This window comes from Trifolium pratense, linkage group LG2, assembly GCF_020283565.1.
Source record: "Trifolium pratense cultivar HEN17-A07 linkage group LG2, ARS_RC_1.1, whole genome shotgun sequence".
Lineage (NCBI taxonomy): Eukaryota > Viridiplantae > Streptophyta > Magnoliopsida > Fabales > Fabaceae > Trifolium > Trifolium pratense.
Window position 1 is genome coordinate 33793171 of NC_060060.1, and position 11619 is coordinate 33804789.

At 34.5% G+C, this 11619-nt stretch overlaps 3 protein-coding genes across 4 annotated transcripts; all 3 read left to right on the forward strand.

The window, feature by feature from the left end:
• Window positions 1-509: 509 nt before the first annotated feature.
• On the forward strand, window positions 510-2464 carry LOC123910693 (F-box/FBD/LRR-repeat protein At5g56420-like). Its single transcript, XM_045961876.1, has 3 exons — window positions 510-1380; window positions 1677-1805; window positions 1891-2464. The coding sequence occupies exons 1-3, from the start codon at window positions 556-558 to the stop codon at window positions 2167-2169; spliced, it is 1233 nt and encodes a 410-aa protein (XP_045817832.1). The 5' UTR covers window positions 510-555; the 3' UTR covers window positions 2170-2464.
• Window positions 2465-3965: 1501 nt separating this feature from the next.
• On the forward strand, window positions 3966-7030 carry LOC123910694 (F-box/FBD/LRR-repeat protein At4g00160-like). 2 transcript variants are annotated; one of them, XR_006810253.1, is made up of 4 exons: window positions 3966-4906; window positions 5940-6077; window positions 6164-6590; window positions 6844-7024. XR_006810253.1 is itself a non-coding variant. In XM_045961877.1 (3 exons), the coding sequence occupies exons 1-3, from the start codon at window positions 4118-4120 to the stop codon at window positions 6446-6448; spliced, it is 1212 nt and encodes a 403-aa protein (XP_045817833.1). In that variant the 5' UTR covers window positions 3966-4117; the 3' UTR covers window positions 6449-7030. The 2 variants fall into 2 exon arrangements, 1 of the variants encoding a protein (XP_045817833.1); XM_045961877.1 differs by having other exon boundaries at window positions 6164-7030.
• A 951-nt stretch (window positions 7031-7981) lies between these two features.
• LOC123904608 (F-box/FBD/LRR-repeat protein At4g00160-like) lies at window positions 7982-9480 on the forward strand. The gene is made up of 3 exons (XM_045954247.1): window positions 7982-8803; window positions 8921-9058; window positions 9169-9480. Exons 1-3 carry the CDS (start codon window positions 7982-7984, stop codon window positions 9478-9480), a joined length of 1272 nt encoding a protein of 423 aa, XP_045810203.1.
• The last annotated feature ends 2139 nt before the right edge of the window (window positions 9481-11619 follow it).

The following is an 11619-nucleotide window of genomic DNA, read 5'->3' on the forward strand; positions in this document are numbered from 1 at the left end:
TATCTTTTTAAGTTTGTTTTATTTTCAATATTATTAGTTGTCATATGTTTTTCTTTAAGTTTGTTATATATTATTAGGATAATTACCTTTTAAATTTAAAAAAATCATAAATTTAGAATAAATTATATATTATCTTTTTAAATTTTGTTTCTTTTGTGAGCCTATTTAATGACACAAACATATTTAGAATCCATTCAAGTTATGTTTATCATAAAATTTTGAGAGTTTATTCTCTTTCTGGTGTACTATGAAAGGAGGTGGATTCCAAATTATTTCCTTCATCTAGTGGGTTTCAGAGTTTTATCAGGCAAATTTGTCGCTTGCAAACCTATATTCTTGTTAGCTTGGTAATTCTTCCCGCTTTCGATTGCGTCACAAATAAAGAAACATAAGTTAATTATTTAATTGGAAAAAATTTGGTGGGAGTATAAAGATAGTTTTGGGAGGGAAAAAGTGTTTTTGGCGGGAAGTTTCATACATATAATCAGGGTAGAAAAAGAAAATGGAGTGAAACCCTAACTGTTCAAAGAAGAAGAAGAAGAAGAAGAAGAAGAAATGCATCGGCGGAATAGGATAAACAGTTTACCGGACGAAATTCTTTGCCATATCCTCACTTTCCTCACTCCCAAAGAAGCGGCTGCAACAACCATTTTGTCGAAAAGATGGATTGGTCTCTGGAACTTTGTTCACTTCACCAACATCCAAATCGATAACATCAGATCTAATAAAAAATTCAACCAATCTGTGTTCTCCCTTTTACACTTTCATGTATCCGCCGGTGATAATATCGATAGTTTCCATCTCGAAATTCGATATGGTACTCCTCATCTTGCTTACAAGCGCAGTTTCCCACATGTTGTTAAATGGATTAACCTTGTTGTTGAATGTAATTTGAAGCATCTTCATATCGATCACAAGATCGATGAACAAGATACTTACGATGTTGAACAAGAGGCTTATTTACCCAAATTGCCTCGTAGTATTCTCACTTGTAGAACCCTTGTAAGTCTCAATCTTCGTCGGTTTAGTGTCGAGGGTTATTCTGTTTCTTCCATTGAATTTGGATTTCCCTCACTCAAAACACTTTATTTTGATGATATTCACTTCGGTAATGGTCGACATTTTGTTTTGCTTTTATCTGGATGTCCAATTCTTGAGGATCTACAATTAGTGAATAGTTGTCGAGGTATAAGTTTTCGGGTAGATCCTGAATCTATTCAGATGTTTCAAAACATAAGCTTACACAAATTGACTAGAGCAGATATTAGAGAGAGTTACTGGTCCCATTTTCCACTGAAAGCACTTTCAACTGCTAAGTCTTTGTACTTAGATACATTGAAGTTGTATTGGGAAGACCGGGTAAATGTTGAAGACCATGAGGTTTGTTTTATTATAAATATGAGATGATATGATGCATATTACACTATGAAGCACGGACACAAACATGGACACTGACACGTTGACAAGATAAAATGACATAATTAAGTGTAATCATAAGTGTCGATGTCGTGTCGGTGTCCGACACTGACACATGTCTGACACAGGACACAATAGGAGTGCCCGTGCTTTATAGATATTACGTCACCAACACTGACACAAGTGATTGCATAAAATATTTTTTGCTGGTAGTTTTGCCATGATTTTGATAGTTTGTCTTTCTATATAAAATTTATCAGGTGCAGCGCATTTACTTTGAAATTCCTATATTTCATAATTTGACCCAATTGAAGCTCCACAATAGTTGGGGTTTGGTGATAAAGATGCTCTATCACTGCCCTAAGCTTCAAAGTCTTGAACTTTCTAAGGTTGGTAAGTTTAAAAATGGTATTTGATTTATCTTTTCTCAACGCACCTTTATGTTTTGTTTTAATTTTTGTGTACTGTTAATAGGAGATAGGGTGGCAATATAGAAATGATGTTCAAGAAATTCCGGTGGAAGAACAAGAATTAGTTCCACAATGCCTTTCATCATGCCTTAGAACTTGCACTATTCGGAACATGGGAGGCGTACAGAGTGACTTTATGTTAGCAACATTTATCTTGAAGAATGCAGCAATTTTACAAACCATGGAAATCTGGAGCGAGTGGAATCAAGAAAAAACTGAATTAGAAGGAAAATTGTCCCCGTACCCGAAGGCCTCTGCAACGTGCCAACTTTTGGTGTATTGATAGCATATAGACCATGTAAGTTAGGTAGAGTATTGTCCCCATCCTGCTTGTCGTTTCTTTAGCTTCAACCATGCAAGTGCTGGATTTGGTGGTTAGAACTTTGAGCTATTATGAGGTCATGACTTTGTCTCGTTTCACAGGTTTAGGAAAAATTATCTTTAAATGATTAAGTTAGTACTTGTCTACTTGTTTATGACTTCAATTAGATCAATGGTTATTATATTTCCTGGGCACTTGTATGCTAAATTCAGATTTGTTGCACAAGGCACCTGTATGCTAATTTCAGATTTTTAATTAGCCTTTATTTTTCAGCTTAAATTTTGTTCATGTGGATTGCTGATTTTGGTACATATTTGGCTCTAATATTTTTCTCAATTTCAATGCTATTAAAAATGTGGTGGCATGTTAATTTTCTGCTGACACACTGATCAACCTGCAAATGGTTGTCTTCTGATTGAAGAATCAGAAAATGTGAGATATAGGACAATGTTATACTTACATGTCCCTAAATCTAATTGTCAATTTTAATGGATAATAGGCCTATAACTGACACTTGAAATACATGTCTGTTTTCACCACTGAAGAGTGTCGTGTTGAATGATATAAAAAGGATCTAGTATGCTATTTTTGGGTTGTAGGGAGTAGGGACAATGATTAGAAATATATCTTGCTATTTCACAACTGTTTATTTGTCAGCATAAACTGCATTGCTTTGATTCTCATTGCAGGGTTGTCCATTGAATTGTTCTTCCAAATAGTTTGTTGTCACACATGTGAATTAAATCCTTTAACTTGGTGGAGTGGCTACTCTGTTTTCCACTTCTGCATTCATTTTTATGTCTTAGTTCTCTTTAGATGTGTCTAATTTACAAGCTTTATCTTTCTGGTAATAAGGACTTAATTATGGCATTACCTAATGAAAACAATAGAATAATTTGATGGATTAATAGTGAGAATGGATTCTTTCCCCTTTTTTATGTCTAGTGGTAGCACCACGTTATTATTAGCAAATGATCCCACTCCCAGACTGACGCACATATCATGCAATCAACATGATCATCTTCTCTATTTTTCATTTACTCTTTGGAGTTATTACAATGTGGTTATTTTAATTATTGGAGATGAAAATAATATGTACTCAAGTTCATTATAAAGAAATAATGTATTGAAAGGGGTTCAATTTAGATTGGAACGAGTATTGTAATTTCATGTTAATAATTAAAAAGTGGAAGGAAATAGTGGATACTTCATCTGGTTTGAGTTAAGGTGAAAGGAGTTAAGGAGTGAAGGTTTAGGATTGACAAGTTGAAAAAATTAATACCAACAACTAGTGAAGAGCAACACCTGGAATCTCTCAAGGAGTTGCTCGTTGGGTTTTCTTTACAATCGAATATCCTTGAAGGTGGCGTTGCGTGGCACGTTAAATCCTGTTATAATGTGTTGTTACAATATCGCCACACTGATGCTTTGGTTGGCGATCATTATTACGAAGATTACCAACAAAGTCGGCGCCTAATCATAGAGGTATTTTGCTTATAGCGGATAGCTTGTAAGCTAACTTTTAGCTTATAGCAAATAAGCTAGTTGATTGAATTTGTAGTGTTTGGTAAAATTAGCGGTTGAACTAGCTTATAAGTATGAAATGACATGAAAAATATATGTTTAATTAATGTAAGATGATAGGGGTAACATTGGAAGAAAAAGTTATAAGTTATAAGCTATAAGCTACTTGAAATAGTGTTTAAAAAATAAGTGATAATCTCTTTTTTAAAAACTGTTACCAAACAGAGCTTTTAAACTCAAATCAATGCCTTTGGGGCCAATTATAAGCCCATAATATATATATATATACATGAGACTCTATAAGCTCAAAACTTTAATACGCTGCTAAACTAAGAAGGAGACATGCGGCTGTAAAAAAAAAATCAAGAGCAGAGCAGCATCAACGATGGATATGATCAGCAGTTTACCGGATGCAATTCTGTGCCGGATTCTCTGTTTTGTCTCCACCAAAGAAGCAGTTACAACAAGCATTTTGTCGAAGAGATGGGTTAATCTGTGGCACCATGTTCCCAATCTCAACTTCCCAGACACTATTGTTGATACCATTGAATCCAGTCGCCTTTTTAACAATTTTGTATACTCTGTTTTAGTCTCTCGAGAAGCTGCAGGTTCCAATGTCATCGACGGTTTCAGCCTCGATATTCAATATGATGACCCTTATTATGCCTTTAAATTAGGGTTTCCCAATATCATCAAATGGATCAACCTTGTTGTTCAACGCAAACTCAAGTATCTTCATCTCCATATAGGTTTGTGGGATATTAATTGGCCCAAATTGCCTGTTAGCATCTTCACATGTAGAACACTTGTAAGTCTCAACCTTCATGGGTTTCGTGTCGAGGGTTTTTCTTTTTCTTCGAATGGATTTCAATTTCCCTCACTCAAAACTCTTCATTTGAGATTCGTTAAGTTTTCAGAAGTTCGAGATTTTATGTTGCTTTTAACTGGATGTCCAATTCTTGAGGATTTGAAAGCTTCTCATATATACTTCTTTTGTGCGGAAGATTCTGTTACTGTTCAAGAGTTTAAGAGATTAACCTTACCTAAATTGATTAGAGCTGATGTGAGTCAATGTTGGTGTTCGTGTTATATGGCGAAAGCACTTTCTACTTCGGTGTCTCTCTGCATAGAAACATCCTGGTTGTTGTGCACAAAAGACTACAGAGTTTACAAGGTTTGTTTTATTATGGATATCATGCTCATGCATGCTATCTCAATCTATATATGTAGCGCACACATTTCATATTCAAGACATGTGTTAATATATGCATTCTATTTTTCTCACATTATTACTACTCTTGACGTGTAGTAGTGCTTCGTAGATCTCAATCTATGTATATAGCGCGCACATTTCATATTGAAGACGTGTGGTGTTTGACTGTGTTTAACACGCCGACATATGCATTCTATTTTTCTCACATTATTATTACTCTTGGGCTGGCGTGTAGTAGTACTTCATATAACTCAATCGAATATAATACACTGATTGAATGAGATCATACACAGTTTCCATCTCGATATTCAATACGGTAATTCTCATCTTGCTTATAATTTAGGGTTTCCCAATCTCACCAAATGGATCAACCTTATTGTTCAGCGAAAACTTAAATATCTTCATTTGAATCTCCATGTGCCACTTCCTTATAATTTTGTTGGTTTTCCATATCACCCAAAATTGCCTGTTAGTATCTTCACCTGTAGAACACTTGTAACTCTTAATCTCCGTTGGTTTCGTGTCGGGGGTTTTTCTTTTTCTTCAAATGGATTTCAATTTCCCTCGCTCAAAACCCTTCATTTGGAATCTGTTAAATTCACCCAAGTTCGAGATTTTATGTTGTTTATAGCTGGATGTCCAATTCTTGAGGATATAAAAATATCTTACATGAATTTCCTCCCTCTCCAGGAAGATTCTGTTACCCTTCAAGAGTTTAAGAGATTAAGTTTACCCAAATTGACAAGAGCTGAATTTTCTGAATTTCATTGTCACTGTTTTCCGGTGAATGCACTTTCTATTGCCAACTTGCCAAGCATCTGTGCATACATACATTGAAGGTTCTTAATATAGTCAACTATTTGTACACAGCAATCCCCAGATTGTATAAGGTCCGTTTGATATGCATGCTATGCTACCTCAATTAAAAAAAATTGTGATTCATTTTGGAATTTTGTCCTCATTTAATAGTGTATCTTTCTACATTATTATTTAGGTTAATCAGCTGCAGCGCCCTTATGATGTGGTTCCTATCTTTCATAATTTGACTCACTTGGAACTCCACAATAGATGGGATTTGGTAGTACAAGTGCTCCACCAATGTCCTAAGCTTCAAAATCTCACACTTTATGAGGTTTGTTTTGTTTAAGAATCATATTTGTTTTATGTTTTCTGAACACCGCTTAATGTTTTTCTTTATGTCATATGTACAATTAATAGGGGGTATCCGACTACTCAATGCGCTATGAAGAAGGTCATCAAGAAAATTGGGTGGAACCAGAGTTTGTTCTGCAGTGCCTTTTATCATCCCTTAGAACTTTTACTATTCGGGACTTTTCAGACCTACAAAGTGATCTTTTGTTGGAGCAATATATTTTGAAGAATGCAAGAATTTTACAAACCATGACAATCCGGTGCAAGACTAAGCAGCCTGAAATGATGAGAACGCTATCCATGTGCCCGATGGCCTCCGCAAATGTCTTGATGATACACGACACTGAATGACCTACAACATCATGCTTCATAAAATCTTCCCCAGGCTGCCGAATGACCTACAAACGGTTGTCACTGAGTTCTGATTGAAGAAAGAATTATAAAATGTGACATATGAGGCAATGCTTACTTACACGTCCCTAGTTGGCAACGGGTAATAGGACTTGGGAAATGCATGCTATCATTTATGTGCTGTAATGTTTAGTTTCTTTAGATTTTTCTAGTTTACAATATCCACCTTGATTTATCTTTCTAGTAATAAAGACTTTATAGTTTATGGTATTACCTAATGCTAATATATACGTTGTTCTCACTCAATGATTAATGCCCCCCCCGTACACTGTTAAATGATGGAGAGTAGAGAGTAGTGCTGAAAAATATGTAATATTTTTTAATTTTGCATGCAGATTTGGGCCTCTGAAAAGAGTTGAGTTGGTCTTGGTAGTTACTTGAAAGGTGAAAGACAGGTTGTTGAGGATTTGACATTGAAGCATAATTAAGAACTATTTTAGATATTTTTGTCAAAATCTTAAGGCAATATACTACATATTTTATATGAGCTCAACTGCAGCACTGATCAGAATGCCTAATTTCATGGATTTCTAGTGTTATGCCAATATTTTGATTTTATGGCTACAGTTGATGACATGATTTGTATTTTATTTTCTTAAGAGGGTTTGAGATACTAAAAAAGCAATACATATCTTGAACCAATTTCCTTTGACTCAGAGAGAGATCTAGTAACTCCAATTTTTAGAATGAAAATATCTTAATATACTCAAGAAAATTCTTGTTAACTTTTTTTTTTAATGAAGAAAATTCAATTTAAAGTCAAATTTGCTTGCGGGAATTATATCGTAAGAAAATCTTATTATTTTTGTGGTAAGGAGAAATTCTTATCTTTCGATTAGGCATACCTTATGCCTTTTATTGTTAATATTTTATTTTTTGATGAAAGCCACTTATTGTTAACCTTTCTTATTTTTATAGTATTTTTCTTAGTTTTGTTTGCATTATCATTTATTATTTTTTGTTTCTATTTTTATGTTTATTATTCTTCTTTGATGTTCTTTTTTTATTTGTAAATTTTTCGGCAAAAAATATGCAAAATTACATTTAAGTGTAAAAAATTTGAAATATTATTAAAATTATTGAGAACAAATTAAATAATTTGATTGTAGTTACTTTTAATATATATTGTTAGTAGCACCTATCTTATCAACTATTGGATGATTTTTTTAAAATCATCAAATCGAAAAAGAAACGAATTAGGTACCAAATAACGAGTAAAAGGAAACGGATAAATTTAAAATGAAAATCAGATTTCTATATAAAAAAATAAAATAAAAATCAGATTTAATAATATGATACGGGTTTGTTGTGAGTATTGGGCCAAATCTGAAAAATTTTCATAAGATCCATTTAGGGTTAAAAATAGGATTAGCAATTAGGGTTAAAAATAAAAACAAAAAGATTAGCAAATTCTCAACATTCCCAGGAAAACTGTTCCGGTTGCCCAAAGATTTTAACAAATTTGAAGGAGAAATGCAGACAGCAGAAGCATCGACGGTGGATATAATAAGCAGTTTACCGGAAGCGATTCTGTGCCACATCCTGTCTTTTGCCACCACCAAAGAAGCAGTTGCAACAAGCGTTTTGTCCAAAAGATGGATTCATCTCTGGAACCATGTTAACAATCTCAACTTCCCAGACATCAAGGTCTATTCCGATAGATGCTCTCTTTCTTTTAACGAGTTTGTATACTCCCTTTTATTTGATCGAGAAGCCGTCGGTTACAATGTCATCAACGGTTTCAGCCTCGACATTCAATACCATTATGCTGATCTTGCTCGTCGTTTAGGGTTACATAATATCACCAAATGGATCAACCTTGCTGTTAAAAGCAAACTCAAGTATCTTCGTCTCCGTCTAAGCACGTATGACCTTGATTATTATATTGATGTGCGTTACGGTTACGCCAAATTGCCGGTTAGCATTTTCACATGTAGAACACTTGTAAGTCTTGACCTCCGTTGTTTCAGTTTCGAGGGTTTTACTTTTACTGGATTTTCATCATTTCCATCACTCAAAGTCCTTCGTTTGGAATATTTTAAGTTCTCAAAATTTCGAGATTTTTTGTTGTTTATAGCTGGATGTCCAATTCTTGAGGTTCTACAAATATATCGGACGGAATTCCTTCCTCTTGAGGAAGATTCTCTTACCCTTAAAGAGTTTAAGATATTAAGTTTACCCAAATTGACTAGAGCAGATTTATATGGATTTCGTAGTCAATGTTTTCCGGTGAATGCACTTTCTACTGCCAAGTATTTGTGCATAGATACATTGAAGGTCCACAGATGGTATAAGGTCAGTTTGATAATTGTGAATACGAAGCATGCTACCTAAATTAAATACAATACATGCATTAATGGAAAACAAAAGAAATATGTGATTCATCTGAATTTCTATGTATATATAATTCAGGTTAATCGGATGCAGCACCCTTATGACGTCGTTCCTATCTTTCATAATTTGACTCACTTGGAGCTCCACAATAGATGGGATTTGGTAGTACAAGTGCTCCACCAATGTCCTAAGCTTCAAAATCTCACACTTTATAAGGTTTGTTTTGTTTAAGAATCATATTTATTTTATGTTTTCTTAACACACCTTTATGCTTTTCTTTATTTCACAACATGTACGATTAATAGGGATTTCGGTTGTCAATGTAGTATGGTTATGAAGATGGTGATTATCAAGAAAATTGGGTGGAACCAGAATTTGTTCCGCAGTGCCTTTTATCATCCCTTAGAAATTTTACAATTCATCACGACCTTTCAGATCTACAAAAAGAGCTTATGTTGGAGCAATATATTTTGAAGAATGCAAGAATTTTACAAACCATGACAATTCGGTGCATGACTAAGGAGCCTAAAACGGAGAGAACACTATCCATGTGCCCGGTGGCCTCCGCAACATGTCAAATTACATTTGAGAGGCATTCTTATCTATGCACACATGATGTATATGCACACATGATGTAGACACAAATTAGGCGCACACACATAAATTTATAAAATTAAAAGAAAAATAAAATAGTCACATCGATCAACATTATTCTCATCATTTTCTCTTTAATATTTTACCTTTGTTGTGAGTGTGCGTAAGATAAAATCATTTGGGATTGTGCCCATATTAGACTTTCTCTTACACTTGATTGCCTCCGCAAGTGTCTTTAATAAAGGGTTGTTGTGATATTTTTGTTATATTTATTTTTACAAAAAGGAACTTGTGTTTATTAACATTTTTTTAGAGTGCATTTGATCTGCTCTGCTAAGGAATAAGGGACCGGACATCGGTCTTATTGTGTTTTATTTTAAAACCGTTATCGGTACTGGACAAACTGGTGTCTAATGGACGGGACAAAAACTGAAATTTTTGTCCCCCACATAACCACGGGACAACTTTTTGTCTTTTGCACAAGTTGTCTAAAATATCAAAATAACCTTTTGTCAAATAGTTCGAAGCTCGATTCGTGAATCAAATGCGCTGAACTTAAGTTAAAAATTAAGTTCATTAAATAAATGAGCTGAACATAAACTATATATAGTTCGACTCGCTTTACTCATGAACTAGCTCGATTATATACGTAATTTTTTCAAATCATTTTACCCGTACACATCAATGAACTTTCAGTTCCCTATGTACGGCTATTACCCACTATCCCGTTACCAAATCTTTATAATTGTGGAATTTTGTTGGTTTTTGCTTTGTTACTTGTATCGGTTTATGTCGGTTTAAATTTTGTAAGTGTTTATCCATTATACATTTGGGATGACTTCTATTTTAATTTAATATTTTTTTTTAATATTTGCTTTTTCTTCTTTTAAAAAAATAGTTTAAAAGGTTAAAGATGAAATTTTGACAATAAAAATTGACTTTAAAATCATGCGATTTAACTTAACAAGTTGAACCTAATGAGCCAAATCAAACTGTTCGTGAACTTTAAACGAACCAAACTTGAGCTGAAAAAAGAGTTTGTGTCGAACTTGAACCAATTTTTTTAGCTGAACTGAGTTCGACTCAGCTCAACTCGTTTCGAGTCGGAGGCAATTCTTATTCACACGTCCCTAGTTGTCCGACACAATAGTTGTTGTCTTCCACATAACAAGTTGTATCTACGTTGCATTTGAAGGATCCCAGAGTTGGTTTAAGCAATTTTTGTATCTTTGTTACGATGCTAACACCAGCATCTCTGTTGCGTTGTTGTTGTGCTAGTTGCCAATCTTGTAATGTTTCTTGTGATCTTCTAATCACTTCAAAGATTGTTGGCAGCTTTTCATTCCAGCATTTTTTATTTATCCTCCACCATTGCTATTTTTGACATGGTACTATTATCAAAAGTTTCAATCATCTCAAAAACCATAGGGACAAATCCTGCTGCGTTCAATATAGGATTGGGCACCAGCAGCCATAATTCTGTATTCATCCATACCTCTTTCACAGCCATACAACCAAAGAAGCAGTGCCATTCATTTTCCTCGTTTGTGTCACAACAAGGACATATGTTGTTGCATTGCACTCCCTTTAGAACCAACCTTCCACGTACCGACAGACATCCTTTGAGTACTCGCCACAAAAATATTTGTATCTTATTAGGAACTTGTATTCCATAGTCGTTGCCGGTTACCTCCCACCTTAAGGTGGATATTGTCTATAATAACTTCCATAAGATGGTAATATGCTGAGCGTATTGAATATAGTTCGTTCCTACTCAAGTTCCATATCGGAACATCATGACCTTGGATTAAGCTCAATGGTAATTTGAGTATTTCAGAGTTGTCACGTGCATTAAAAGTTTGGTAGATTACCTCGCGGTTCCATATGCCAGTGCTATGATCAGTAAGATCTGATACCTTCATGTTTTCCTTTCCTTCTACCATCGTGGTAGTTATGTATGGTTTACTATTCCGAAGCCACGGATCTCTCCATACATCGATATTCATACCATTTCACACCCGCCATAGTAGTCTACGTCTGACAATTACCCAAGAAACTTGGATACTACGCCATACATAGCTTGGGTTATGACCCAATTTCGCATCAAGAAATCCCTCTTTTTGATAGTATTTAGCTTTGAAGACTCTAGATAAAATAGTATCATGGTTGGTTAGTAATTTTCA

What these genes read in the sequence shown, in the direction of transcription:
- LOC123910693 (XM_045961876.1), top strand. Translation starts at nt 556, where the DNA reads ATGCATCGGCGGAATAGGATAAACAGTTTACCGGACGAAATTCTTTGC. An exon ending in TAAATGTTGAAGACCATGAG is followed by an intron (nt 1,381 to 1,676) that starts GTTTGTTTTATT and finishes AAAATTTATCAG; the next exon opens with GTGCAGCGCATTTACTTTGA. An exon ending in AAAGTCTTGAACTTTCTAAG is followed by an intron (nt 1,806 to 1,890) that starts GTTGGTAAGTTT and finishes TACTGTTAATAG; the next exon opens with GAGATAGGGTGGCAATATAG.
- LOC123910694 (XM_045961877.1), top strand. Translation starts at nt 4,118, where the DNA reads ATGGATATGATCAGCAGTTTACCGGATGCAATTCTGTGCCGGATTCTC. An exon ending in AAGACTACAGAGTTTACAAG is followed by an intron (nt 4,907 to 5,939) that starts GTTTGTTTTATT and finishes ATTATTATTTAG; the next exon opens with GTTAATCAGCTGCAGCGCCC. An exon ending in AAAATCTCACACTTTATGAG is followed by an intron (nt 6,078 to 6,163) that starts GTTTGTTTTGTT and finishes TACAATTAATAG; the next exon opens with GGGGTATCCGACTACTCAAT.
- LOC123904608 (XM_045954247.1), top strand. Translation starts at nt 7,982, where the DNA reads ATGCAGACAGCAGAAGCATCGACGGTGGATATAATAAGCAGTTTACCG. An exon ending in AGGTCCACAGATGGTATAAG is followed by an intron (nt 8,804 to 8,920) that starts GTCAGTTTGATA and finishes TATATAATTCAG; the next exon opens with GTTAATCGGATGCAGCACCC. An exon ending in AAAATCTCACACTTTATAAG is followed by an intron (nt 9,059 to 9,168) that starts GTTTGTTTTGTT and finishes TTGTCAATGTAG; the next exon opens with TATGGTTATGAAGATGGTGA.